Consider the following 25,374-nt stretch of genomic DNA (forward strand, 5'->3'; position numbering starts at 1 on the left):
CAGAGGAGATGTAAACAGAGCTACCACGGGTGTGCTCCACCCATGGAATATCTGGTCTACTACTCATTTTCCAGGCACCATTTGATGGGGTTCCAGGACTAGACTTAGTCTGTCCAAAACGACATCCAGTTCATCCACCGGATCCCCATCCTCCACCACAGCACCCTTACCAGGGAAAAATCTCTCACATTACTCTGGACACGCACCACTAGATCCCTTATCCCGATCATGGTCTCGCCTCTCACCCAACTACTGGGTCTTGCACTACTCTCAGTATCTCTTTTCAACGCTCAATCGATCACAAAAAAATCACACATTCTAAATGAGTATCTCCTAGACGCAAACCCAGACATCTGCGCCATAACAGAAACCTGGCTTAAACCAACAGATGCAGCCCTGACAAACCAACTACCTTCCCATCAATACGACATCTACTCTCTTCCCAGACAGAAAAAAAAAGAGGCGGTGGCTTGCTCCTTGCGGCCAAAAAGGAACTCAGGCTTACCCTTCAACCAATTAAGACAGCCTCTAAATTAGAACTAGGCCTGTTTAAATCCGACCATCTACAAATCCTCCTTATCTACACCCCACCTGGTCTCCTGGACACAGACGCCTCCCCCATAGTTGAAATCATAGCCAAGCATGTCAACCTAGATGCCCCCGCTCTGATATTAGGGGACTTCAACCTCCATGTCGATTCATCCCCGCTCTCTACTAACTGCGAAGCATTCCTCACCTCTCTCAAGGCCATGGGCTTCACACAAATCATCAACAAGCCCACCCATAAAGCAGGGCATATACTTGACCTCATCTTCATCAACTCCAGTTTTTCACCTTCTACCCCCTGGAATGCACACCAGTTCCCTGGTCTGACCACTCGCTGATTACCATCACCCTCACAAGCAAGGAAAACCCCAAAGCACAACCCACTCAATCTACAGTTCACTACAGGAGATCTTGCTCCTCAGAAGTCCTCAGCGAGCATCTAACAAAGGAACTACACAAACTAGAAGTCTCTGACCCTAACTCGGCACTCCGCTCATGGCTTAATATCACCGAATCAATAGCGAACAAAGTATGCCCTCGGGCAGCTAGAAGAATCAAACAGACGCCTAACAGGAAACAACCATGGTTCTCTGATGAACTCAGAGAACTTAAACGAATCCTCAGACAAAGAGAAAACAAATGGCGCAAGACCCCGTGCCAGAGCACACTGAATGCATACAAATCAACCCTACACATATACAGAAACGCCACTCACCGAGCGAAAAAAAAGACTTCTACGGTCACAGAATACATGACCTCGTCTTTGATCCTAAGGCCCTATTCTCCTATGTATCAGAGCTCACTAAAACCGCTACCCCATGCATCCCAGATGAACAAGCGCAAGCAAAAGCAAACGAATTGGCAATTTTTTTCCACAACAAAATTTCTAATTTACTAACTCTCCTGTCTGTCAATTCCACTTCCACTCACATCTCCAGCCCCCCCCCCTCTCAAATTCCGGACCCTCACTGGATTCATTTGAGCTCACCTCTGCTCTGGAAATTGAATCCCTTATAAAGAAAATGAATAAAGAAAATGAAACCCTGCCACCACCCTCTCGACCAAATCCCAACCAAGCTTCTTCTATCTGTGCCTGACTCCATCTCCAAGTACCTAGCCGACATCATAAACTGCTCACTATCTCAAGGAATCTTCCCGGACGTCCCAAAAATTGCCACCCTCAAACCCCTTCTGAAGAAAGCAAATCTAAATCCTAGAGAACTCAACAACTTCTGCCCCATTTCCAACCTACCTTTTCTGGCAAAGATCATAGAAAAAATAGTTAACAACCAATTATCAGAATACCTGGAAGATCACAACATCCTCCACTCATCGCAATATGGATTTCTCAAAGCTCTAAGCACCGAATCCCTCATCTCCCTCACAGATCATCTCATCATGGGTATGGACTCCGGTCACTCCTTCCTTCTAATACTCCTCGACATCTCGGCAGCATTCGACACGGTGAATCACTCCACGCACCTTAAACGACTTTCGGACATCGGGATAACAGGTACGGCCTTCAAATGTTTCGACTCCTTTCTCACGAACAGAGGCTACAAAGTAAAGATTAATAATAAGGAATCTCCGCTCATCAACACCACTAGAAGTGTTCCACAGGGCTCCTCTCTGTCTCCTACACTATTCAACCTATACCTTCTTCCCCTTTGCCAGCTGCTTACGAATCTTAAACTCAAACACTATCTCTACACCGACGATGTCCAAATCCTGATCCCAATAACTGAATCCCTCACAAAAACACTGAAGTTCTGGGACAAGTGCCTCCAAGATATCAACGACCTCCTTACCACCTTAAACCTTGTTCTTAACACGTCTAAGACAGAAATGCTCCTTATATCTCTCAACCACAATGATAACATTCATTCAAGTCACACAAACACCCTGGTCAGCCAAGCAAGAGACCTCGGAGTTATAATTGATAATCTAAAAAGGTTCATCACCAACACAACCAAAGACTGCTTCTTCAAACTTCAGGTACTAAAAAGAGTCAAACCGCTACTGTACTTTCAAGACTTCAGATCGGTACTCTAGGCCATTATATTCTCCAAATTAGATTACTGCAATTCCATTCTGCTAGGCCTTCCCGCCTCTTCCACCAAACCGCTTCAGATGCTACAAAATTCGGCCGCTAGAATTCTAACAAACTCCAACAGAAGAGACCACATTACACCCATCCTAAAAAAACTTGCATTGGCTCCCAGTAAACTTTAGAATTCTTCACAAGTGAAGAAGCATACAGAGAAGCATACAAGGGCTCGCTACACCCCCCCAGCCAAATCCACACATCTCTCATCCACCAAAGATCGAGCCTTCTCGACAGCGGCTCCAACCATCTGGAACTCCATGCCCCCAGACCTTAGACAAGAACCTTGCATACTGACATTCAGAAAGAAACTCAAGACATGGCTATTTCTACAAGCCTTCCCTGATCTATAACCGCCCCAACTATAACAACTCGCCATGGTTCTCCAGTCGACGTACCACATCCCTGACTTGGCTTCTGACTATACATTAATTAGTCCCGAGTTTTATGAACTGACACTATTTAGTCAGGAACATATGATATTATTACAGCCCTGAGTATAAGATATTTACATATTTGAAATAATCCAGTCCTGAATACATGTTTTATTATAATCCTGAATATTTGACTAGATATTATTTATTTCTGAGTTAGCCATGTCTCTGGCTCTTCCTCCTCCCAGTTCATGTGCCCCTGTTTTATTGTAACTTTTGTTCACTTGTTCTCTCTTCGCCTATTGTTCATGTTGATGTTAATGTTTTTGCACCATTGTTTCTTGTAAACCGATATGATTGGTATCATGAATGTCGGTATAAAAAAAGCCCTAAATAAATAATAAATAAATATGTTGCTTCAAGGACCATTCTGTGAGGAATAGCCTGGTGACATATCCACACAGTTTTCTGCCACCGAAGGTACAATTTCATTGCTCCTTGCTTGTTGATGTACAACATAGCTACCTGAATGTCTGTTTGGATGAGGAAAAATTTGTTGGGAAATCGAATCTTGAAAGCCTTCACAGCATACATTCAAGCCCTTACCTAGAAGTTTAAATGATGAAATTATTCCTGAGCAGACCAGAGACTCTGAATGCAGAACCCAAATCAGGTTGGATGCATGTGTAGTTAGGACATATTGTGCCAGAGGAATTTGAAATGAAATCAGCCTCCAGGACACAGTCCCTCAAAAAAAGAGGGATGCAGATGTTATCCAGAGATGCCAAGTGGTGACACAAAAGTAACGTATGTAGTTGAAATCATAAGGACCAACAATCAGGACATGTCCCTCGCTGATGTTTGCTGACTCGTCTCCTTTCTTTTCTGTAGCAGATAAGTTAGTTCTCTCTTGCAGGAGAAGGGTTTTCACCCAAGTTGCAACTAACAGAGCTCAGGTGGAATTTGGGGTAATCACACTTTAGCAATTTCAGCTCTCAAATGGTCTTCCTGATTAGATTCCAAGATGTGCTTATGATCAATCATCCACGTAGGGAAACATGCACCTCACCCCTCTCAAAATGTGTGTGGATGCGTAGTGACTACCGCAAGACATTTTATAAACAAGTGAGGTGTTGAAGTGAGGCCAAAAAGCAGCATGCAATATTGGAAATAGTGTTTCCCTATTACGAATCTTGAGAGACTTCCTGAGTTCTGTAAGATTTCTATGGGAGTATAAGCATCTCTTATATCTAGGTAGGACAGCCAGCCACCCTTTTCCTAGAAAAGGAATCTGGGTGTTGAGGGGAACCATGTTGACCTTTCCCTTAGTAGCATGGATCTATTAAATGTTTGAGTACTTGCCAGGTACTTGTGACTTGGATTGGCCACTGTTGAACACAGGATACTGGGCTTGAATTACCCTTAGTCTGACCCAGTATGGCAAACTTTATGTTGGTACTTAATGCCCTCAGATCAAGGAAAAGACGGCCTTCTTGCGAGTGGCTTTGACTATCACAGACTGCTTACATGATTCCCCTCCTCCTCACCAAATCAAACCTCATAAGAAGCCTACCCAGCCCTTCCAACACCCCCCCCCCCCCCCCCAAAGTCCTGAACTCCTTAGAATACACCACTGCTCTGGAAATTGAATCAATTCTTAAGAAAGCCAGACTTTCCTCCCATCCCTCAGACAATCCCTACAAAACACCTCCTCTCCATCCCTAACATAATAGCCCAACCTATAGCAACATTATAAATGCCTCCCATCACCTCAAGCTTAGTACCCAACCCCCTCAAACAAGCAATAGTCAAGCCAATACTGAAAAAACCTAAGCTTGACCCCACCGACCTGTCTAACTACCGCCCCATCTCAAACCTCCCGTTCATCTAAAAAATTCTTGAAAAAAACGATGAATAAGCAACTCACTGAATACCTGGATGACCATCTACTCTCTCCCTCTCACTACAGCTTTTGGAAATTCCATAGCATGGAAACCCTCTTCCTTTCCTTGACAGACGACACATTAAAGGCCTAGATAAAGGACAAGCATATATATCTTAGACCTTCTTAGACATATCCTCAGCCTTCGACACCATTAGCCACAATATCCTCCTGCAGCGCCTTAAAGAAATTGGAACAACAGGTGTTGCCCACAATTGGTTCAAATCCTCTCTCAGTAATCGGAACTTTAAAGTTAAAATCAGAAACCATGAGTCCAAAGCAATACCCCTTGACCAAGGAGGCCCACAAGGTTCCTCTCTGTCTTCCACCCTCTTCAACATTTACATCCTACCGCTCTGTCACCTCTTATCCGACCTCAATCTTCCCCACTATATTTATGCAGACTATGTGCAGATACTTATTCCAGTATCTGACACCCTTCCTAAAGCCATGAACATCTGGAAATCCACGCTACTCTCAATCAACAAGCTCCTATCCAATATTCACCTTGCCCTTAACATAACAAAAATTGAAATTATGCTTATCTCACCACAAAGCTACCCTAATACCCTTCCCCTGCTTCACTCCCTATCACCACCAATCTCGTTCTCCCAACAGGTACGAGATCCAGGGGACACTCTAGACAATCAAATCAACCTTAAGAAATTCATTAATACAACGTTGAAAGAGTGTTTCTTTAAAATACACACCCTAAAGAAATTAAAGTCTTTGCTCCACCTTCCTGACTTTCATACAGTACTACAAACTATCGGGCCGATACAGTAAGGACACATAAGAAACTGTGGCAGTGCCAGGCGCCCGCTCGTTTGCCGCGCGCACATTTTGGTTCACAAGCCGCTCGATTCAGTATTTCAAATTAGACGCAAATCCAAGCGGCGTCCAAAGCGTGTCCATGAAGCCGTAGGCGTGCGCAATCCATTTTACTGTATAGAGCGGTATACAGCGCCTATACAGTATCCAGGGTGTGCTGGAACCTGTGATTTCAAAATGTCAGGAGAGGTACTTTGAATTGAGCTTAGCACTCCCAATCCTTTTGAAAAGTTGACTCCAATTTATATTTCATATTTTCAGGTTCGCAACCTCGGACGTCATGGACCTTCCTGCTGCCTTGAGCGCCCGGCTGGACGTCCAAGCTGGACCTCCGAGGTTGTGGCTTGGACGTCCAGCCGGAAGCTCAAGGCTCTAGAATGGAAGTAACAGCTGTTTACAGAGTCAGTCTTCTTCCTCTTCACCCCATTTTTACCTCTGTCAGCTGAGTCACGTCATGGCTGGTGAAAGAGATCGATGTTATTCCACTCTCCACCGCTCCATTTGCAGCACCTTCTGAAATTAGAACTCTGATTCTATGCCTGCAGTGGCAGGGCAAGCGGGCCTAGATCGGGCCTTCCCAGCTGACCTGACCCATGTACACCTAGAGTGTACATGGGTCAGGTACACTCTAGGTGTACCTAGAGTGTACCTGACCCATGAGCCCTAGAGTGAAAGGAACATGTTTTAAATGACTTTTGTGCAGAGAAGGTTGAAGGAGGGAGATCCAGAGGGGGCGAAGATACAGCTCAAGGCAGCGGGAAGGTCCTTGAATGCCTGGCCGGACGTCTGAGGTCGCGGCTTGGACGTCCAGCCGGGCGCTCAAGGCAGCGGGAAGCTGAGTGAACACCACACTAACGCCAGGGTCAGGGTAGGTGGTAAATATGCAGGTTAAAGACACGGCAAATAAGCATATACATGCGGCGGGCGGAGACGGATACGCGTCCATTTCGGCAAGCGATAAGGACGCGTAAAACCGGATACTGAATCGCGAGTTCGCCTTACGCATCCAAAGCGGATTAGAAACAGGATAACCGCGGCCGCGCTTTACTGTATCAGCCCGTATGATATTTTCTAAATTCAATTACTGTAACTCACTTCTCCTAGGCTTACCCAAAAACTCCATCCACCCACTCCAAATTCTGCAAAACACTGCTGCCCGGATCCTTACTAACACGCGCAGAAATGAACACATTTCACCTGTACTAAAGGAATTACACTGGCTCCCTATCACATCCCGAATCCAATATAAGACCCTCTCTATCAAACATAAGGCTCTTCACACAATCCCAATATGAAATTGTTCAATGATTCACTGATATTCCACAACTCATCTAAACCAAATCAGAAACCAATACCTTGCTACCATATGTACACCTTCCCCCAAACTCACCAACCTGGCATCCACAAGAGCATGTGCGCTCTCCATAGCCGGCCCCGCCTTATGGAACACAATGCCAGTAGATCTACGCTAGGAAGACTGCCAAAAACTTTTCAAGCAAAAACTAAAGACGTGGCTGTTCGCACAAGCTTACACCTAATCCTACCCATCCCAGTCACCAAGCATCCTCCTCTGTTCCACCCCCATTTTGATGTTTATATTCTTGATACATGTGCAATAATCTCTATTTCCTAACTACTCTGACCTAATCTCCAAGCTCTACCTTGTACCATACCACCCTCTAATTCTGTACCACTGAACTTCAATACAGCTTTTCTTTTGTAACTTTCCCCTTAGTATTTTGTAAGCAACCTTGTAAGTAATTTTAGTGCTGTGTACATGGTCCCTATATATTTACTCTCCTCATTTATATCCTCATATATATACATATATATTGTTCCTGGCATTGTATGTATTTGATTTCATGTTATCTGTCAAGCGCCACTTAAGCGTAGTTTCTCGTTTATTGTAAACTGATGTGATATCCCTAATGAATGTCTGCATATAAAACCGTTAAATAAATAAATAAATGGCAGACCCAGACATTATTAGATACACATTTAGACTGTGAGCCCTCTGGGGCGGATTTTCAGAGCCCTGCTCGCGTAAATCCGCCCAAAACCGGGCGGATTTACGCGAGCAGGGCCCTGCGCGCCGGGAAGCCTATTTTACATAGGCCTCCCGGCGCGCGCAGAGCCCCGGGACTCGCGTAAGTCCCGGGGTTCTCGGAGGGGGGCGTGTCGGGGGCGTGTCGAGGGGCGGGCCCGGTCGTTGCGGCGTTTCGGCAGCGTTTTGGGGGCGGGTACGGGGGCGTGGCTGCGGCCCGGGGGCGTGGCCGCGCCCTCCGTACCCGCCCCCAGGTCGCGGCCCGGCGCGCAGGAGGCCCCCTGGCGCGCGGGGATTTACGCCTCCCTCTGGGAGGCGTAAATCCCCCGACAAAGGTAAGGGGGGGGTTTAGACAGGGCCGGGCGGGTGGGTTAGGTAGGGGAAGGGAGGGGAAGGTGAGGGGAGGGCAAAGGAAAGTTCCCTCCGAGGCCGCTCCGATTTCGGAGCGGCCTTGGAGGGAACGGGGTAGGCTGCGCGGCTCGGTGCGTGCCGGCTATACAAAATTCATAGCCTTGCGCGCACCGATCCAGGATTTTAGTGGATACGCGCGACTCCGCGCGTATCTACTAAAATCCAGCGTACTTTTGTTTGCGCCTGGAGCGCAAACAAAAGTAGGCTGTTCGCGCTCGTTTTAAAATCCGCCCCTCTATGTACAAGGAAAATACTTACTGTATCCGAATGGAACTTTGAGCTACCAATGAAAGGGAACGAGCTAAATACACAAAATAAATAAAATTATAATAAACTCTTCTGGGTCCTAGGATCTAGTGGACGGGCAAGAACTGCAATATTCATGGAGGAACCCACGAATTGGTCCTGGACTCTTCTTTCTGCAAGTCAAAACAGAACAGCATCTGCCATTCTCTTCACAAAGTTGCCAAAAGGAGAGCACCTCTGAAGGAGATTCTCTCCTTTATTGTGGAGAAGATGGGTCAGAGGGACATTGACCCCCTTCTTGATCAAAGTCCATCCTCATGATTACTCTGTCCAAACTGAACAGGCATGACAGGGTGTGGATTGGGATCTCAACTGGTTATAAAGCAATGCCCCAGAGGGGGCTCAGTTGCTTATGAGGCTCAGCTGGAACATCTGCATGTTGGGGAAGCTTCATCTGCCAAGGCACTAAAAAAGTCAGTGTTCTGGTGCCCCAATGCCATTCCCATGGGTATGGAAGCACCAGAAATCCATTCCCATGTTATGTGACAGCACCAGAAGAGACTGGATGTTAGTCTGCCTCAAAACCAAGTCAGCAAAGACTGGGAGGCAGAAGTGGAAGCCATGTCTTACTGGGAGCCAGAGGCAAAATGATTATCTGGGCCCTTCAAGATCAATGTAGGATAAGCTCTTATCCCTATGGGAATGCTTGGGGGAGGGATATGGGGTAGAAAGAAGGAGGAATTTTGCCTGTCCAGCAGAATGTCCCCTCTTCTGGCACCATGCCTTGACCTGATGTTGATGCCACTTAATTCTTCCTGATTGGATAGAAATGAAGGGGGTGGAGGGGAAGAATCAATGTTTCCCCAATGGCCTATTCAGCTCCAGGGTCCCTCAATGTCTACTGGCCAGACTAACGTTTCCCAAATTCTAGGACCTTCCACCAGGAATGATGCTCTCAAAACATCATGGTCAAACCCCCAGGCAAACATACCATGCAGGGAACACTTACCTAAGCCAAAGCCCCCACTGAGAATTCATGCTAAAAATAAGCCAGTTGAATAAATTACTTGATGGCGGGACAAAAAAAACAAAAACCTTCTGATGCTGCTCAAACACCAGAACTGATGCACCACTCCGTAGACAAAAAATAATGGAATTCAAAACCAACCTAAAGGATTAGAGGGTGAAAAGATACAGGGCTGTATGAAAACAAATCTAGAAAAAACTTTCACTGCACCGACAGAGAGAGATGAAACATTACCTATAGGGTCTGCAGAAAAGATACAACTAAGGGGCCTTGCATAAGATGTGAGGGCATGAGGGCATGATCAGGGCTGTGCATGCTCAATGGAGCATGCCCAAAGCTTCTAGAAGTTTTGATGACAAAGTTCCATGCTGGGCTCCATCTGATGTCACCCATGTGTGAGTACCATCATCCTACTTGTCCTCAGATAAAACAAAATATAAAATTAAGCAATGCACAAGTTAAGAGATCATTTTGCTGGTTTTATTTACATGCTCCAATAGATGTAAACATCCTACATACTGTCATGTTTCTGTGACTAATTCCTGGGATACATTGTTGCAATGTGGACAGAATAACTGAGCAGACTTACTTGATAGGCCAACTGATTTTTTTGCCATCATTTACTATGTAACTACTTGGAGTAAAGTTGACAAATTGTTTTGCTTTACAAAGAAAATTACCTCTTCATCAGATGTAGTTTCTGCACTCTTCCAACCACACAATGTCTCAGCAGGATTCTTCTTAGGCTGCTCTCTAGGTTTGTGGCTGTTACTTTGACTATAAGGATCTGCTTTGTGCTCTTGCTGACTAAACTCAGGTGCACTTGGCTCCTTTCCCGTCATTTGTATATCTAACACAAAAAAAAAAAAGAAAAAAGGCGTACACACAATTCTGAAAAATACTAGGCTATAGCAATCTTACTCACAATCCTTCAATGACATGATGCTTATCTGAGCATGATATCACATGGGATTCTTTAGGATCCTCAGTATGGTCCTTGCAGCTGACCTTGCTCAGGTAGGAGTTTGGATTTTTCATTACAGGAAAAATCCTGGCAGCCATGAAACCCCAATGCTGCCTCTGCTACAAAAATCTATTTCCAAAATGGTTGAGAGTAGGTCTAGAAACTCAGGTACACAGGGATACACACTAAACCCCCAAAACGAAAATACAGAGAGATCTTTTTGGTTAGGATATAAGAAATGCCACACTGGGTCATGCCAAATGCCCATCAAGCCCAGCATCCTGTCTCCGATGGTAGGATCCCAAAGAAGAGACCCAATCCTTCTTGCTTATAACTGGGGATAAGCAGTGGCTTTCGCAAGTTCACAAGGCTAATAATGGCTTACAGATTTTTCACCCAATAATGATACAACACAGAATTGTAAACCTACTGAGGGCTTTAAACTAGAATCATTGGGGATGGGTGAACAAAACCTTAAGGAAAGTAAAACATTAAATACTGATAATAGGAGATATAGGAAAAAAAAGGGCAATATTTGGAAAACTATGTAGACTAATGCTCACCATATGGGACGTAAAGTCCCAGATTTAGAGGCAGTCATGGAAGAAGCCAATTTGGATACAGTAGCTGTCATGGAGGCCTGGTACACAGGAAATCATGACTAGGATATAGTTATACCAGGCTATCACCTAATCAGGAAGGATGGATATCAAGGACGGGAGGAGGCATGGCATTATATAGAACAAATTATACTAAAACCAACAGCATTCATGGCCTTAAGGGGTGAGGAGGTGGCACTGTGGGTTAAACTGGAAAGAGGGAATGGAACATTTATTTATATTGGTGTAATATTCAGACCATCACAGATAGATGAAGTGGATAGAGATTTAATGGAGGATATTCACAGGATTGCTGAAAGGGGAGGAGATATTACTAGGGGATTTCAATCTGCGGGATGTTGATTGGGACATCCGGGCTGCAGTGTCTTCTAGAAGTATGGAGATCCTGGATTCTCTATAGGAAACCTGTTCTGTCAACTGCTAACAGAACCCAAACAGGAGGGGGCAATACTAGACCAGGTGCTTACTAATGGGGAAAGTATTTCTAATATAGTAGAGGATGATCACCTGGCATCCAGTGACCACAAGATGGTGTAATTCAATATCAGGACACAAGAGTTGAAGTTTCCTTCTAAGGCAAGGGTCCTAGACTTCAGGAAAACTAATCTCCTTAAAATGGGGAAGTACCTCAAGGAGTCATTAACTGGATGGGAAAATCTAGGAGAAGTAGAAGGGCAGTGAGCAAAACTAAGAGTAGTTGATATAAGGCAGACTAATCTTTTTGTTGGGAAAGTAAATAATGGAAAGAGGAAAAAGATGCCATTAAGTTTTTCTAAAGAAGTAGCTGAAAAGCTAAAGGAAAAAAGGTTAGTGTTTATAAACAAGAGATTGCAGAAAGAGGAAGACAAGTAATATCTGGAAAAGCTAAGGGAAGCTGAGAAAGTAATCAGATATGTAAAATTTCAAAGATGAAAAAAATATAGTCTTATCCCCCCTTTTACTGTATTTCCTATTTTTTTTTTTTTTTAAGATATGTTAGTGATAGACTAGCAAAAGTGGCATTGTGAGACTCAGAAGTGAAGGAAAAGAATATGTAGAGGTTGATGAGGAAAAAGCAAAACTGCTTAAATATTTCTGGTGGAAGAGCACATACACACATACACACATACACACATACACACAAAATAACTTGAGAAGAAGCTTTTCTGTAAGCTGAACCATTTCCTGCGCTGACTTAGAGTATGATTCCTACTGAAGGAGAGAAGGAATATCATCTGATAAAGGTGAAACTGCTATGACTCACGCATGGGATGCTTGCCTACCATCTGCTAGAGACAAAAAATACTGGCAGGCTGAGGTAAACATAGACCCTATAAGGGATGATGTCAGTAAGCCTGTTCTGTCTTCATCTGCTAGCTGGGAGACATAAACCCATGCGCCAAACTAGTCTGGCTGGCTGAAGAGGAAAGTGATATCACTGTTATAGGGAGAGAAAAAAGAAAATTATTCCTTACCTGCTAATTTTCGTTCCTGTAGTACCATGGATCAGTCCAGACGGTGGGTTATGTCCCCCGTCCAGCAGATGGAGTCAGATCAGAGCTCGAGAGTGCCACCTCATATACCAGCGCACCCTCTGCTGGAGCTCAGTATAACGGATAGCAAAGCCCAATTAGTTATATTCTCTGTTTCACTTATGGTTAAGTGCTCTTGATCCAAACAGTTTGGATCAAGAGCACTTAACCATAAGTGAAACAGAGAATATAACAAGAAACAGCCAACAATAGGCCAAAAACAGCCAACCTGTAGGGAGCTGTGAACATCAAATATAAAAAATTGAAAGAGACAGTAGACAGCTACATAAAAGAACCCAAGCAGGAGCCAAAATCCCAGAGTGGTGGGCGTCTGGACTGATCCATGGTACTACAGGAACGAAAATTAGCAGGTAAGGAATAATTTTCTTTTCCCTGTACGTACCAGGATCAGTCCAGACGGTGGGATGTACCCAAGCTTCCCTAAATCGGGTGGGTCGCTGAGAGGCCTGCTCGGAGAACCTGGTCACCAAAGTGCCCAGAGGCTGACGATGCCAGGTGCAGTCGATAATGTCTCGAGAAAGTGTGCGATTTCCACGTTGCCGCACGGCAAATTTCCTGAGAGGAAACTGAACGAGATTCCGCCCAGGACGCCGCCTGTGAGCGAGTGGAGTGAGCTATGACGCCCCGAGGCGGAATCCGATCCGCACCAATGTAAGACGCGAAGATGGCGTCCTTTAGCCAGCGCGCAATCGTCGTCTTCGATGCCTGTGACCCTTTCTTCGGTCCCCGACCAGAGCACAAACAAATGATCCGATACCCGGAAGTCATTGGTAGCCTCCAGGTAATGGAGCAAGGCACGCTTGACGTCCAAATGACTAAGAGACCTTGGTTCATCGGAGGCGAATGCAGGGAGTTCCACCGTCTGATTCAAGTGGAAGGCCGAAACCACCTTCGGGAGAAACGACGGAACCGTGCGAAGGGAGACTCCCGAGTCCGAGAAACGAAGATAAGGCTCCCTGCAGGATAACGCTTGCAGCTCAGAGATGCGGCGTGCGGAACAGATGGCTACGAGGAATACCGTCTTGAGTGTAAGATCCTTAAGGGTTGCTCCGCGGAGTGGTTCAAAAGGCGAGCCCGACAAGGCACGAAGGACAAAGTTGAGGCTCCAGGAGGGACAGGGGTCCCTGAACGGTGGTCGTAGGTGCTTGACACCCTTGAGGAAACGTGCGATGTCCGGCTGTAGTGGAAGAGAGATGTCCTCCTGTACCAGGGAGTTCAGGGCCGCCACCTGAACCCGAAGTGAATTATAGGCGAGCCCCTTATCCAGTCCATCCTGGAGAAACTGTAGGATCCGTGGTACCGTTGCCTCCGTGGGCCGGACCCCGTGGTTAGAACACCATAACTCAAAAACCCTCCAAACTCAGACGTAAGAAACTGAGGTAGATGGTTTACAAGCCCGCAGCATAGTCAAGATCACCGCCTCCGGGTAGCCTCTGTGACGGAGACAGCGCCGTTCAAAAGCCATGCTGCAAGACAGAAGAGTTCTGCCTGCTCGAAAAATACCGGGCCCTGGTGCAGGAGACGAGGCAGATGACCGAGTCGAATCGGTCCGTCTACCGCTAGTTGCAGGAGATCTGCGAACCAGGACGACGGGGCCACGAGAATCACGGCTCCTTGATGGTTTTCTATTCTGCGAAGAATCTTGCCCACCAAAGGCCGGGGTGGGAAGACATAGAGCAGCTGATCTGTCGGCCACGGAAGAACTAGGGCATCTACCCTTCCGCGCCGCGCTCCCTCCTGCGACTGAAGAAGTGGGGGGCCTTGGCATTGAGGGAAGTCGCCATCAAGTCCAAGTGTGGAGCCCCCCAACGGCGGATCAGAAGGTGCGTCGCTTCGTCGGCGAGAGACCATTCTCCGGGGTCCAGCTGCTGACGACTCAGGTAGTCCACCTGAATGTTGTCCACCCCGGCGATGTGTGAAGCCGCGATCCGGACGAGATGGATTTCCGCCCATTCCATCAGGAGCGTGGACTCGAGGGAGACATGCTTGCTCCTCGTCCCTCCCTGCCGATTGATGTAGGCCACGGTGGTGGCGTTGTCTGAGAGAATCCTTACCTCTCTGTTCCACACCATTGGAAGGAAACGATGGAGTGCCAGCCGTACTGCCCTGGTTTCCAGGCGATTGATCGGCCATGTCGCCTCCACTGGTGACCACATCCCCTGCGTGGCGCTTCGATCGCAGACGGCGCCCCATCCCACGAGACTGGCATCGGTGGTGACCACCACCCAATTGGGCACCTCGAGAGAGACGCCGCGAACCAGGTGCGACGGGTCAACCACCAATTCAGACTGTCCCTGGCGGCCGGTGGGAGGGGTAGGATCACTTGATAATCCTGAGAGACTGGTTTCCAACGGGAAAGGAGAGACGCCTGCCGGGGGTCGCAGATGCGCAAATCCCCAGGGCACCATGTTGATGGTGGAGGCCATCACTCCCAGGAGCTGAAGATAATCCCAGGCGGTGGGTTCTGACAATGCAGAAAACTGACGTACGTGTTCCCGCAAGGATTGAGCCTTGTCCGGACGTAAGAACACCTTGCCCTGCCGCGTATCGAAGCTCGCCCCCAAGAAATCCAAGCGCTGTGAGGGCACGAGGGAGCTCTTGGAGAGATTCACCACCCAGCCCAGGGAGCGGAGAACCTGGACAACCCTGGCCACCGAAGACTGCCCGTGTGTGAAGGACTTTGCGCGAATCAGCCAGTCGTCCAGATAGGGATGCACAAGGATGCCCTCCTTCCATAGGGCCGCCGCCACCACAACCATGATCTTGGTGAAGGTACGAGGGGAGGTCGCCAAGCCGAAGGGAAGAGCCTTGAATTGGAAATGCTGACCGAGGATCTTGAAGCGGAGATAGTGCCGGTGAGCAGGAAGGATGGGAATGTGCAGGTACGCTTCCGTCAGATCCAGGGAGGCAAGGAACTCCCCCTGGTGCACTGCTGCAATAACAGAGCGTGGAGTCTCCATGCGGAACCGGCTGACTCGCAATGATTTGTTGACCTCCTTCAGATCCAGGATGGGCCGAAAAGAACCGTCCTTCTTGGGTACGACGAAGTAGATGGAATAATGGCCCAAGCCCACCTCGCCGAAGGGGACGGGAGCAATGGCCCCTATCTTCTGCAGCCGGTCTAGTGTTTGCTGAACCGCCGTCCTCTTGAGGTCCGAACCACAGGGGGAGAAGAGAAACCTGCCCCTCGGAGGGCGGACAAACTCCAAAGTGTAGCCGTTCTTTATAGTGTCCAGGACCAACTGGTCTGCGGAAATATGCACCCACTCCTCGTAGAATTCCGTAAGCCGACCCCCGATTCTGGGAGTGGAGGAGTGGGCTACTTTGGCATCATTGAGTGGACTTTGGGGGAGGGTTCCCCTGCCCCGAACCGTCTCGCGTGGGTAGTCTTCCACAAAAGGACCGCGACCAGGGCTGAGACCTGGGGGCGGTTGTCCGAGAACCTGACTACCGGTAAGACCTGTAGCGCCGCTGCGCCCTAGCCCTGGTTCTGGCCGAGGCAAAGGACCGGGTGGGGCGGTGTCTATCTTCGGGCAGCCGATGGACAGCATTCTCCCCCAGGGACTTGATGATTTGGTCCAAATCCTCCCCAAACAGAAACTTGCCCCGGAATGGAAGGGAATCAAGGCTCGACTTGGAGGAGGTATCCGCCGCCCAGTTACGGAGCCACAGCAGCCGCCGGGCCCCTACTACCAACACCATGGATCTCGCCAGCACTCGAAAGAGGTCATACAGAGCATCCGCCCCGTAAGCTATGGCAGACTCCAGACGGTCCGCCTGGGTGGCCTCTTCGGGGGGCAGGTCCTGAGAGGTGAGAAGTTGCTGAACCCAGCGCAGACTGGCCGTTGTGCGAGTGAGCTGCACATGTCGGCTCGCATCCCCAGGGTGGAGACTTCAAAAACCCGTTTAAGAAAAATCTCCAGTTTGTGGTCCTGTGTATCCCGCAGGGCCGCCCCGCCCGTGACCGGAATGGTCGTCCTCTTAGTGACTGCCGAAACTGCTAATCCACCTTGGGGACCTTAATGAGGTCCAACAAATCCTCGGGCAGCGGGTACAATTTTTCCATGGCACGTGTGACCTTTAACGATGCTTCAGGCGTGTCCCACTCCCTGGTGAGGAGCTGCAGGAAGGAATCATGTATGGGAAAGGCCCGCGCCCTCGGCCGGAGGGCGGCAAGAACTGGATCCCCCTTCTTTGAAGACGTGGTGACGGCAGGAGCCACTGGAGCTGGAGGATCCGGCGGTGGATCAAGATCCAGCTCCCGGAGAATCTGGGGAATAAGATCATCCAGCTCCTCTCTCTGAAATATCCGGAGTGTGCGTGGATAGTCTCCTTCAGACTGAAGGTCCGGGTGCGCTGGATCCGGTAGGTCACCTCCCGCTGGTGCAGCCGCCCCCGTAGCACGAAGCCGGGGTGGCAATCCAGGGGCCCCCGGGACCGGGCCAACCAGGTCAGGCGAACCAGGAGAAGCCGAAATCCTAGGGGCTTTGGGGGGAGGGGGCCCCGAGGGGAGACCCCCCCCCGGGCCCTCCAGCCCCTGCAAGTAAGCACTATGCATTAATAAAATGAATTCAGGGGAGAACAACGGCATGCTGGGAAGAGGCCCTGGGGAGGGACCCTCTGTGGACCCCTGATCGGGCAAATCCCCCCCAGGGATAGGTTCGGAGGAGAAAGCTCCCGAAAATCCCTTTCCTGTGTTGTAGACCTGGTCGCATTGCGCTGGAAATCTAAAATGGCCGCCGTTCCCGCCAATGGCGGCGAAGTGCCCGGGCCGCGGGGAGGGGAGGAATGAAAAAGTGCCAGGAGGCTGCGAGGTGCCTTCCCCCCTGGGAAGGCACCGAGCACATATCCCTTCCCGCGAAATTCGTGACCCCGGCTCGCCGCAGGCCGCACACCGCAACAGCCGCGGCATGGTGATCGCTGGAGTAAAACAAAAAGAAAAGCCTCGGGGGGGGGCCCGGAACGGCCTGCACAACCCGCCGGAGAGGTCCCTGGTCGTAGGGGAATTCCCCTTCCCGGAGCAGCAATACCCGCGAAAACGTTCCGTCGGGCCGCGGGACCGCAAGCGATCGCGTGGAGAGGCCGGCACCACTGGCTTCCACGAGGCACAGCGCTCAAACCTGAAAGAAAGAATGCCTGCAAAAAATAAAAGACCGTCACTTACCCCGGCCAGGGAAGGAGGAGAGAACAGTAGAAGGAGGCAGAACAGACCAGAGATACGCCTCCCCAAAAATTGGAATTTTTTTTTTTTTTAAACTTTAAATCTAAGCTTGATCCAAAGTGCAAGGAAGTGACAGGAAGAATAGAAGAAGAGGATAAAGAATAAGACCCTGCCACCCTGGGGAAGCCACTGGTTCCCCCAACTCTCATCTGCTGGAGTCAGAAAGATACTGAGCTCCAGCAGAGGGTGTACTGGTTTATATGGTAACGCCCTCAAAGTCTGTTCTGACTCCATCTGCTGGACGGGGAACATAACCCACAGTCTGGACTGATCCTGGTACATACAGGGAACATTTGATATGTAGTTCCATATAGCTGTAAAGGAGAAAAACGTATGCAATTTGTGACATGTGGAGGGACAAATTTATATAGTGTTTCAGCTACTCAAATTACCAGGTTATGTGAACTCTTGCAATCCAATTTCATAAAAATGTTAGTTAGTAGCAATTACCTGATTTTCTTGGGAATGCAAGAAGAGAATCCAGTCTATTCACTGATGTTGCAGTTGAATAAGCTGAAGTTTCCAAATTGTCTTTTTTTGACGAATGAGACATCACAGGGCTATTTTTTGAAAACTGATTTCAAAAAAGAAAAAGGGGGGGGGGAATGATATTTAATCCCTATCAACGCAAAATTCGAGTTCTCAGTGAAATGTATTGTCAAAGCTGAACGTTAAATAAGTCTACATTGTGTAGACATTAAACTTTAAACTCTATGGATGATTAAATGAAAATTTTTGTTAATAACTGAAGATGCTCATTTCTCCAGCTAAAACAATATCTGTATAATAAAGCCTCAGGAAAAACACAAGAACTCAGGATTTCAAAGCAGGGTGACAAGTCTTCCCTCAAACTGAAGCATTCTTACTAAAAAGCACTCTAGTTCCACAAATATGAGTAAATATGTTCAGGTATTGCTGAAGCTTTGCACTAATCGAAAATCTTTGCAATGAAAAAAATATGTAAAATATTGCATGCCCAGGTCTATAAAATGAAAGAATAAGTTATCTTTGAATCTGCATTTTGTTTTTCCAAGTGGTTAATTGCCTCTAGAATTTTAAAGAGAAAAAAATTCACCACACACTGATTTTATATTACCTTTAGTTTATCCAAATCACAGGAGTCATCTCCATTATGCTTTGGTTTACGTACAGAGGACTCAGTATACGTACACCTAGTCTCAGAGGTCTGCCTTAAATAAAATTAAAAAAAAAAACAAAAAAAAACAACAAATTTAAAAGTCAAAATGCATTTTCAACCCAAACAAGCAAACATTTATTCACTGGTCAGATGTAATAAGCTTATATTTTTTGTGCAAAAAAACAAATCTGCAGCATTAATACCCAATTCATATCATGCCACTGTGAAAAACCAAACATGTCTGACTACTTGATGTCATTGTACATAAGGGTCCATCTGCATGGGCAAGCAACTCCATCAAAACCCATGTATCTGCAAAAAAAAAAAAAAAATAAATAGGAGGCAGACTGAGCATGTGGAAATGTAAATACAGTCTAAAAATGGTTTACTGTACTTTTAGACTATGAAACCCTGTCCCCAGGAGCTCCAAAGTGTTTGGGGGCTGTTTGTATACACACAGCACCAAGATTGTTAGTTGTATGGAGAAATTGTGTCTTAGCTGTTAATTTCCTTTCCTTCTGCTATACCAATCCAGAACCTATGGGTTCTCCTCTCATTCCGGCACACATGGAGGCAAATGAGAAATTACTTACCTGATAATTTCGTTTTCCTTACTGTAGACAGATGGACTCAGGACCAATGGGTATAGTGTACTCCTGATAGCAGTTGGAGACTGATCAGATTTCAATCTGACATCAGCCCTAGTACATATACCCCTGCAGGAAGTGCAGCTCTTCAGTATTCTCCTCGAAAAGCATTGTGGATATATGTATGACTGAATAATTTGAATAACTTGATTAACTTTATAACTTGGTTAACTTGATTAATTTGAACTGGTTGAATTGGTTATAGCTGGAGACCGCCAATGCCCTCAACCAAGAAACATCAACACCCGGTAGGATGGGTGTCCTAGCTGGAGGAAAGCATGGCTTACCCGTGAATCACTCGCTCTTGGGGATGTCACCCGAGAATTCCATGAATAACGGCAGTTGTGGGTGGAATGCCGAATCAATCTGTCTACACTAAAGAAAACGAAATCATCAGGCAAGTAATTTCTCCATTTCCTAGCGTGTAGCAGATGGACTCAGGACCAATGGGATGCATAAAAGCTACTCCTGAACTGGGTGGGAGGCTGCCCGTGACCCACTTAGTATTGCCCTTGCAAATGCCGTGTCCTCTCGAGCCTGAACATCCAGACGGTAAAACCTGGAGGTGGTGTGGCTGGAGGACTATGTCGCCGCCCGGCAGGTGACAGCATCTTGGTTTCCGCCCAGGACATTGCCAGCTTCTACGCAGGCCGCCTTGACTTCTTTGATCCAGCGGGCTATGGTTGCTCGCGAGGCCACTTCCCCTTGCTTCTTCCCGCTGTGAAGGACGAACAGATAGCCCGTCTTTCGTACGGATTCAGACCTTTCCAGGTAACGGACTAGGAGTCTGCCGACGTTGAGATGGTGTAGCCTGCGAGACTCTTCCGAATTCTTATGCTCATCTGGCAATGGTAGCAAGATGGTTTGGTTGAGATGGAAGTGAAATACCACTTTGGGGAGGAATGACGGAACTGTGCGTAACTGGATGGTTCCCAGGGCGAGTCTGAGGAACAAGCTCGGAGATATGACAGGCCGAACAGACTGCCACCAGGAAGGCTGTCTTCAATGTTAATAGTCAGAGAGATAGTCCGCGAACAGGTCTGAAGGAAGATCCTGCTAAGAAATCTAGGACCAGGTTGAGGTTCCAAAGAGGCACCAGCCACTTTAAGGGTGGTAGGATCTGCTTGACTCCTTTCAGAAAGCGGGAGACATCCGGGTGAGAGGCTATGCATCCCTTCTGTAGACCGTTCTGCAGGAATTAAAAATCGCAGGAATTTTGACCGAGCATGGAACGATATCGTGGTCCTCACACCTGGCTTCGAATACTCTCCAAATCCTTATGTATGTAAGGGATGTGGAGAACTTGTGTGCTCGGAGCAGGGTGTCAATTACTGCCCCCGAGTATCCGCTCTTCCTCAGGCAAGTCCTCTCAATGGCCAGACAGTAAGAGAGAATAGAGCTGGATCCTCGTGGAGGATCGGTCCTTGTTGGAGCAGGTCTCTGTGTGGAGGTAGCGGGAGGGGGCTTCCTGTCAGCAGCCTTCGCATGTCTGCGTACCACTGTCTTCTTGGCCAGTCCGGGGCCACTAGAAGTACTGGTCCTTTGTCGTGTTGTATCTTGTGGATGATTATGCCCAATAGGGGCACGGTAGGAAGGCGTATAATAGAGTTTCCTGTGGACAGGTCTGTACCAGGGCATCGATTCCCTGGGACTGGTGTTCCCGCCTGCGGCTGAAGAAGCTGGGCACTTGGGCGTTGGACCGGTTTGCCAGAAGGTCCATGGTTGGTGTTCCCCCAACTGTTTACTATCAATTGGACTGCTGTAGTCGACAACCTCCATTCTCCTAGGTCTAGACTTTCTCTGCTGAGGTAATCCACAGTGACGTTGTCTTTCCCCATGAAGCGGATGGTCAAGAACTCTTGAAGGTTTTCTTCTGCCCCTGACATTAGGGGGTCTATTTCAAGACACACCTGTTGGCTTCTAGTTCCTCCCCGATGGTTGATGTAGGCCACTGTTGTGGCGTTGTCTGACATTACTCTGACTTGTCTCGGAGTCTGTGACCGAACCGTAGGCAGGTTAATTTGACTGCCCGGGCCTCTAGGCGATCGATGTTCCACCCCGACTCTTCTTTGTTACGTTGCCCCTGGGTGGTTAGCTCCTGGCAGTGTGCTCCCCATCCTCATAGGCCGGCGTCCGTGGTGAGCAGGATCCAGGATGGTGAGGATAGTCTCACTCCCTGGCTCAGATGGCCTTCTTGTAGCCACCATCGTAGTTGGGTCCGAACTTTGTCCGGGAGCTAAAGGCGTATGGTGTAGTTCTGGGACAGTGGATTCCAACGTGATAGTAGTGAGTGTTGTAGGGATCTCATGTGGGCTCTTGCCCATGGCACTACTTCCAGTCTGGATACCATGAGGCCGAGGACCTTTAGGTAGTCCCATGCTGTGGGGCGAAGCTCACTCAACAGGGTTCGCAACTGGGTCATCAATTTCGATCTACTTGTCAGTGTCAGGATGACCTTGTCTTGTTTGGTGTCGAACCGGACTCCCAAGTATTCTAGAGATTGGGAGGGCTGCAGACAGATCTTGTTTGTGTTGACCACCTACCCGAGGTTCTCCAGTAGAGTTTTGACTGGAGAGCCTTGAGTGGGTGGCCTGGTGGCTTTTCTCTGGGGATTTCGCCCTGATCAGCCAATCGTCTAGATAAGGGTGTATGCGGATTCCTTCCTTCCTCAGTGTTGCTGCCACTACCACCATGATCTTGGTGAACGTCCGGGGTGCTGTGGCTAATCCGAATGGTAGTGCCCAGAACTGGTAGTGACGGTCCAGGATCGTGAAGCGTAGAAAACGCTGATGCTCTTGATTGATCGGAATGTGAAGGTAGGCTTCCGACAGGTCCAGGGATGTAAGGAACTCTCCCAGTTGTACCGCCCTTATTACCGAGCGTAGGGTTTCCATGCAGAAGCGAGGAATCTTCAGGTGGTGGTTGACAGACTTGAGGTCCAGGAGGGGCCTGAACTTTCCTTCTTTCTTGGGAATGATAAAATAGATGGAATAATGCCCAGTATTTATTTGTTGTGCAGGCACCGGTGTTATAGCCTCTAAGGCTAGCAATCTGGTTAGTGTAGCTTCCACTGCCATCCTCTTGGAAGGGTCATGGCAGGGATATTCCACAAACTTGTCCAGAGGAAGGTGGTGGAAATCCAGGTAATATCCCTCTCGAATGATGGATAGGACCCACTTGTCCGAAGTTATCTCGACCCATCTTTGGTGGAATAGGGCAAGTCTGGCCCCTATAGCTTCTTCCTTTGGACGGGTCGGCTGAATTTCATTGTGGGGTGCAGCTGGGTCCTGGGCCTGAGCTAGCTCCCCTTTTGTTGTGCTTGTTCCGAAAGGACTGGTTCCGGCCTGCGGGGCGGGTCGCTTGATACGTGCTTCTCTATGGGTTGAAGCACTGTGATCCTCTGCCCCTGGAGGACCGGGGGAAGGATCGCTGGTTTCTCTTATTCCTGTCCTCCGGTAGCCACGGCAGTGGTGATTCACCCCATTTGTTGGCTAGTTTCTGTAGTTCGCTTCCGAACAGGAGGGTTCCCTTGAAGGGCATCCTTGTGAGTCTCGTTTTGGAAGATGCATCAGCCGACCAGCTTCGGAGCCAGAGTTGTCTTCTGGCTGCCACGGCTGATGACACTCCTCTAGCTGCGGTGCGAACCAGATCAGAAGCGGCATCCGTGAGGAATGATACTGCTGGTTCCAGGGCTTCCCCAGGAGTGTTGTTCCTGGTCTGTAATAAGCAGGCGCATGTCACCGCGACACAGCAGGCCGCGATCTATAGAGACATAGCGGAGAAGTCAAAGGATTGTTTGAGGATGGATTCCAGACGTCTGTCTTGAGCATCCTTGAGTGCTGCTCCTCCCTCCACTGGGATAGTAGTGCGCTTTGAAACCGCACAGACCCATGGCATCCACTTTCGGACATGCCAGGAGATCTTTGGCAGCTGGGTCCAGAGGGTAATTGGCTTCCAGAGCACGCCCCCCTTTGAACATAGTCTCCGGGGCATCCCATTCCAGATCAATTAGCTGCTGGATGGCTTGTAATAGTGGGAAATGACGGAAGGTCTGACGGAGTCCCTCTAGTAGGGGATTCGTCTTAGGTTCCCCCGAGGCACTTGTGCCCGGGATAGCAAGCTCCTTCAAGCTGTGTGTGACCAGGTCTGGAAGCTCGTCCTTGGTGAAAAGCGTTTCACGGTTCGGTGGGGCTCCGTCCCCGGAGGGAGTTCCCCTTCCTCCAGAGGTTCTGAATCCTCATTTGAGTTGTCAGTGTCCCTGAAGGTGGTGGTATCACTTCCCTGGGCATAGAGGGTTCCGGGATGTTGAGGTCCTCTGGTGGAGCTTGTGGCCATATTATTGGAGGCACCGGTTGCATGTGGATGAAGGTATGCAGACCTTTGAAGAATTCCACCCAGGAGATAGATGCTGGGTCTAAATTTAGAGGCGCCCTGTCCCTGCAAAGCCCCGTTTGAGGGAGGGTCCAGCTGGGAGATGCTAGGTCTGGCGTACTGTTCAAGAGGCTGGAACCCGGCACCAGCTGGGGAGGGCCATGGGCTGGATTTCCTAGGACCTCCTCGCACTGTATACATAGGGCCGTGGCCTCCTCATGCTGTGCAACTCTAATGTGGCATGCTGGGCAAAGGCCCTGAGCCTTGAGTTTCTTTTCCGGTGGTGCCATGGCTTGCGCGCGTAAAATAAAGTTATGCACTCTGGTGCGTCGAAGTTGTGCGCGTAGATTTGGTGCGCGCTCAGGGAGATGTGTGTGCTGTTGTGCGCACAGATCGAAGTTATATGTGGCTATGCGCGTCGCTTGTGCGAACAAGGTATTTGTGCGCACGGCTCGCCTCTGTGTGCACGGATCAGAATGGCGGACAGGGCGGCGAACAGATCAAAATGGTGACTGTGACCACGCGGTCAATATGGCGACCACATCGGAGGGTCTCCAAGTGGGAGGACCCTCGGATCTAACCGGGGTCTAGCCCTGCTAGGGCAGATCAACCCGGTGGCACTGGTCCCGGCTGGCGACCTGTGCGACTCCTTGAGCTTCGGAGACCAGAGACTTTTAAATAGATGTCTACCTTACCTTGTCTCGGCGCTTCCCGGTTTCGTTCCGGGCGGTCTTTGGCTGCGGGGGAGAGGGAAAATACCTTCACCGCCGCGCTCGAAGTTGCACCCACTGCCTCTCAGCCTCACCCGATTTCGGGGGCCAGGTCCCCGCCGAGGGTTGGCTGCCGGGCCAAGGCTTACCTCCGAGGGATCGCAGAAATCACCTCGGGAATTCTCAACTGGGGGAGGGACCCAATGGGTGTCACAGCAGGAAAGCTGTAGAGGTAATATTTCTTATTTTGGTTTTCTTTGGTAAAATTACTCTAACGCTGTGCAAGCATGCACAGAGTCCCTAACTGCTATGGAGAATGAAAATACTGAAGAGCTGCACTTCCTGCAGGGGTATATGTACTAGGGCTGACGTCAGACTGAAATCTGATTAGTCTCCAGTTTAGGTTTTTTTGGGGGTTTTTTTAAATGACATCACCAGCTTATATATGTCATATCTAGAATTAATTCAGCCAGTTTACTACTATCAAAACTATAAAACAAAACAAAAAACACCATCTAACAATGAACAAGTATCAGTTAAAAAAAATAAATAAGTCAAACTAAAAATTTTGCCAAGTCCTGTCTTGCATTGTCACAGCCTAACGCTGTGCTTACTTTTAACATTTCCCTTTTAAAAATAAAACTTT

General features: G+C 48.4%; 1 protein-coding gene across 3 annotated transcripts in view; it reads right to left on the bottom strand.

The window, feature by feature from the left end:
- The window catches only part of TTK (TTK protein kinase), a 209,978-nt gene that overhangs the window by 122,099 nt on the left and 62,505 nt on the right, over positions 1–25,374 (bottom strand). For all 3 annotated transcript variants that reach the window (XM_029595556.1, XM_029595554.1, XM_029595555.1), the window contains exons 9-11: positions 18,959–19,052; positions 18,313–18,436; positions 10,206–10,375 (exon numbers count right to left, since the gene is read on the bottom strand). In XM_029595556.1, coding sequence (XP_029451416.1) covers positions 10,206–10,375; positions 18,313–18,436; positions 18,959–19,052 — 388 coding nt within the window. The remainder of the gene's footprint in view (positions 1–10,205; positions 10,376–18,312; positions 18,437–18,958; positions 19,053–25,374) is intronic.

The sequence above is a fragment of the Rhinatrema bivittatum genome, chromosome 3, assembly GCF_901001135.1.
Source record: "Rhinatrema bivittatum chromosome 3, aRhiBiv1.1, whole genome shotgun sequence".
Classification (NCBI taxonomy): domain Eukaryota; kingdom Metazoa; phylum Chordata; class Amphibia; order Gymnophiona; family Rhinatrematidae; genus Rhinatrema; species Rhinatrema bivittatum.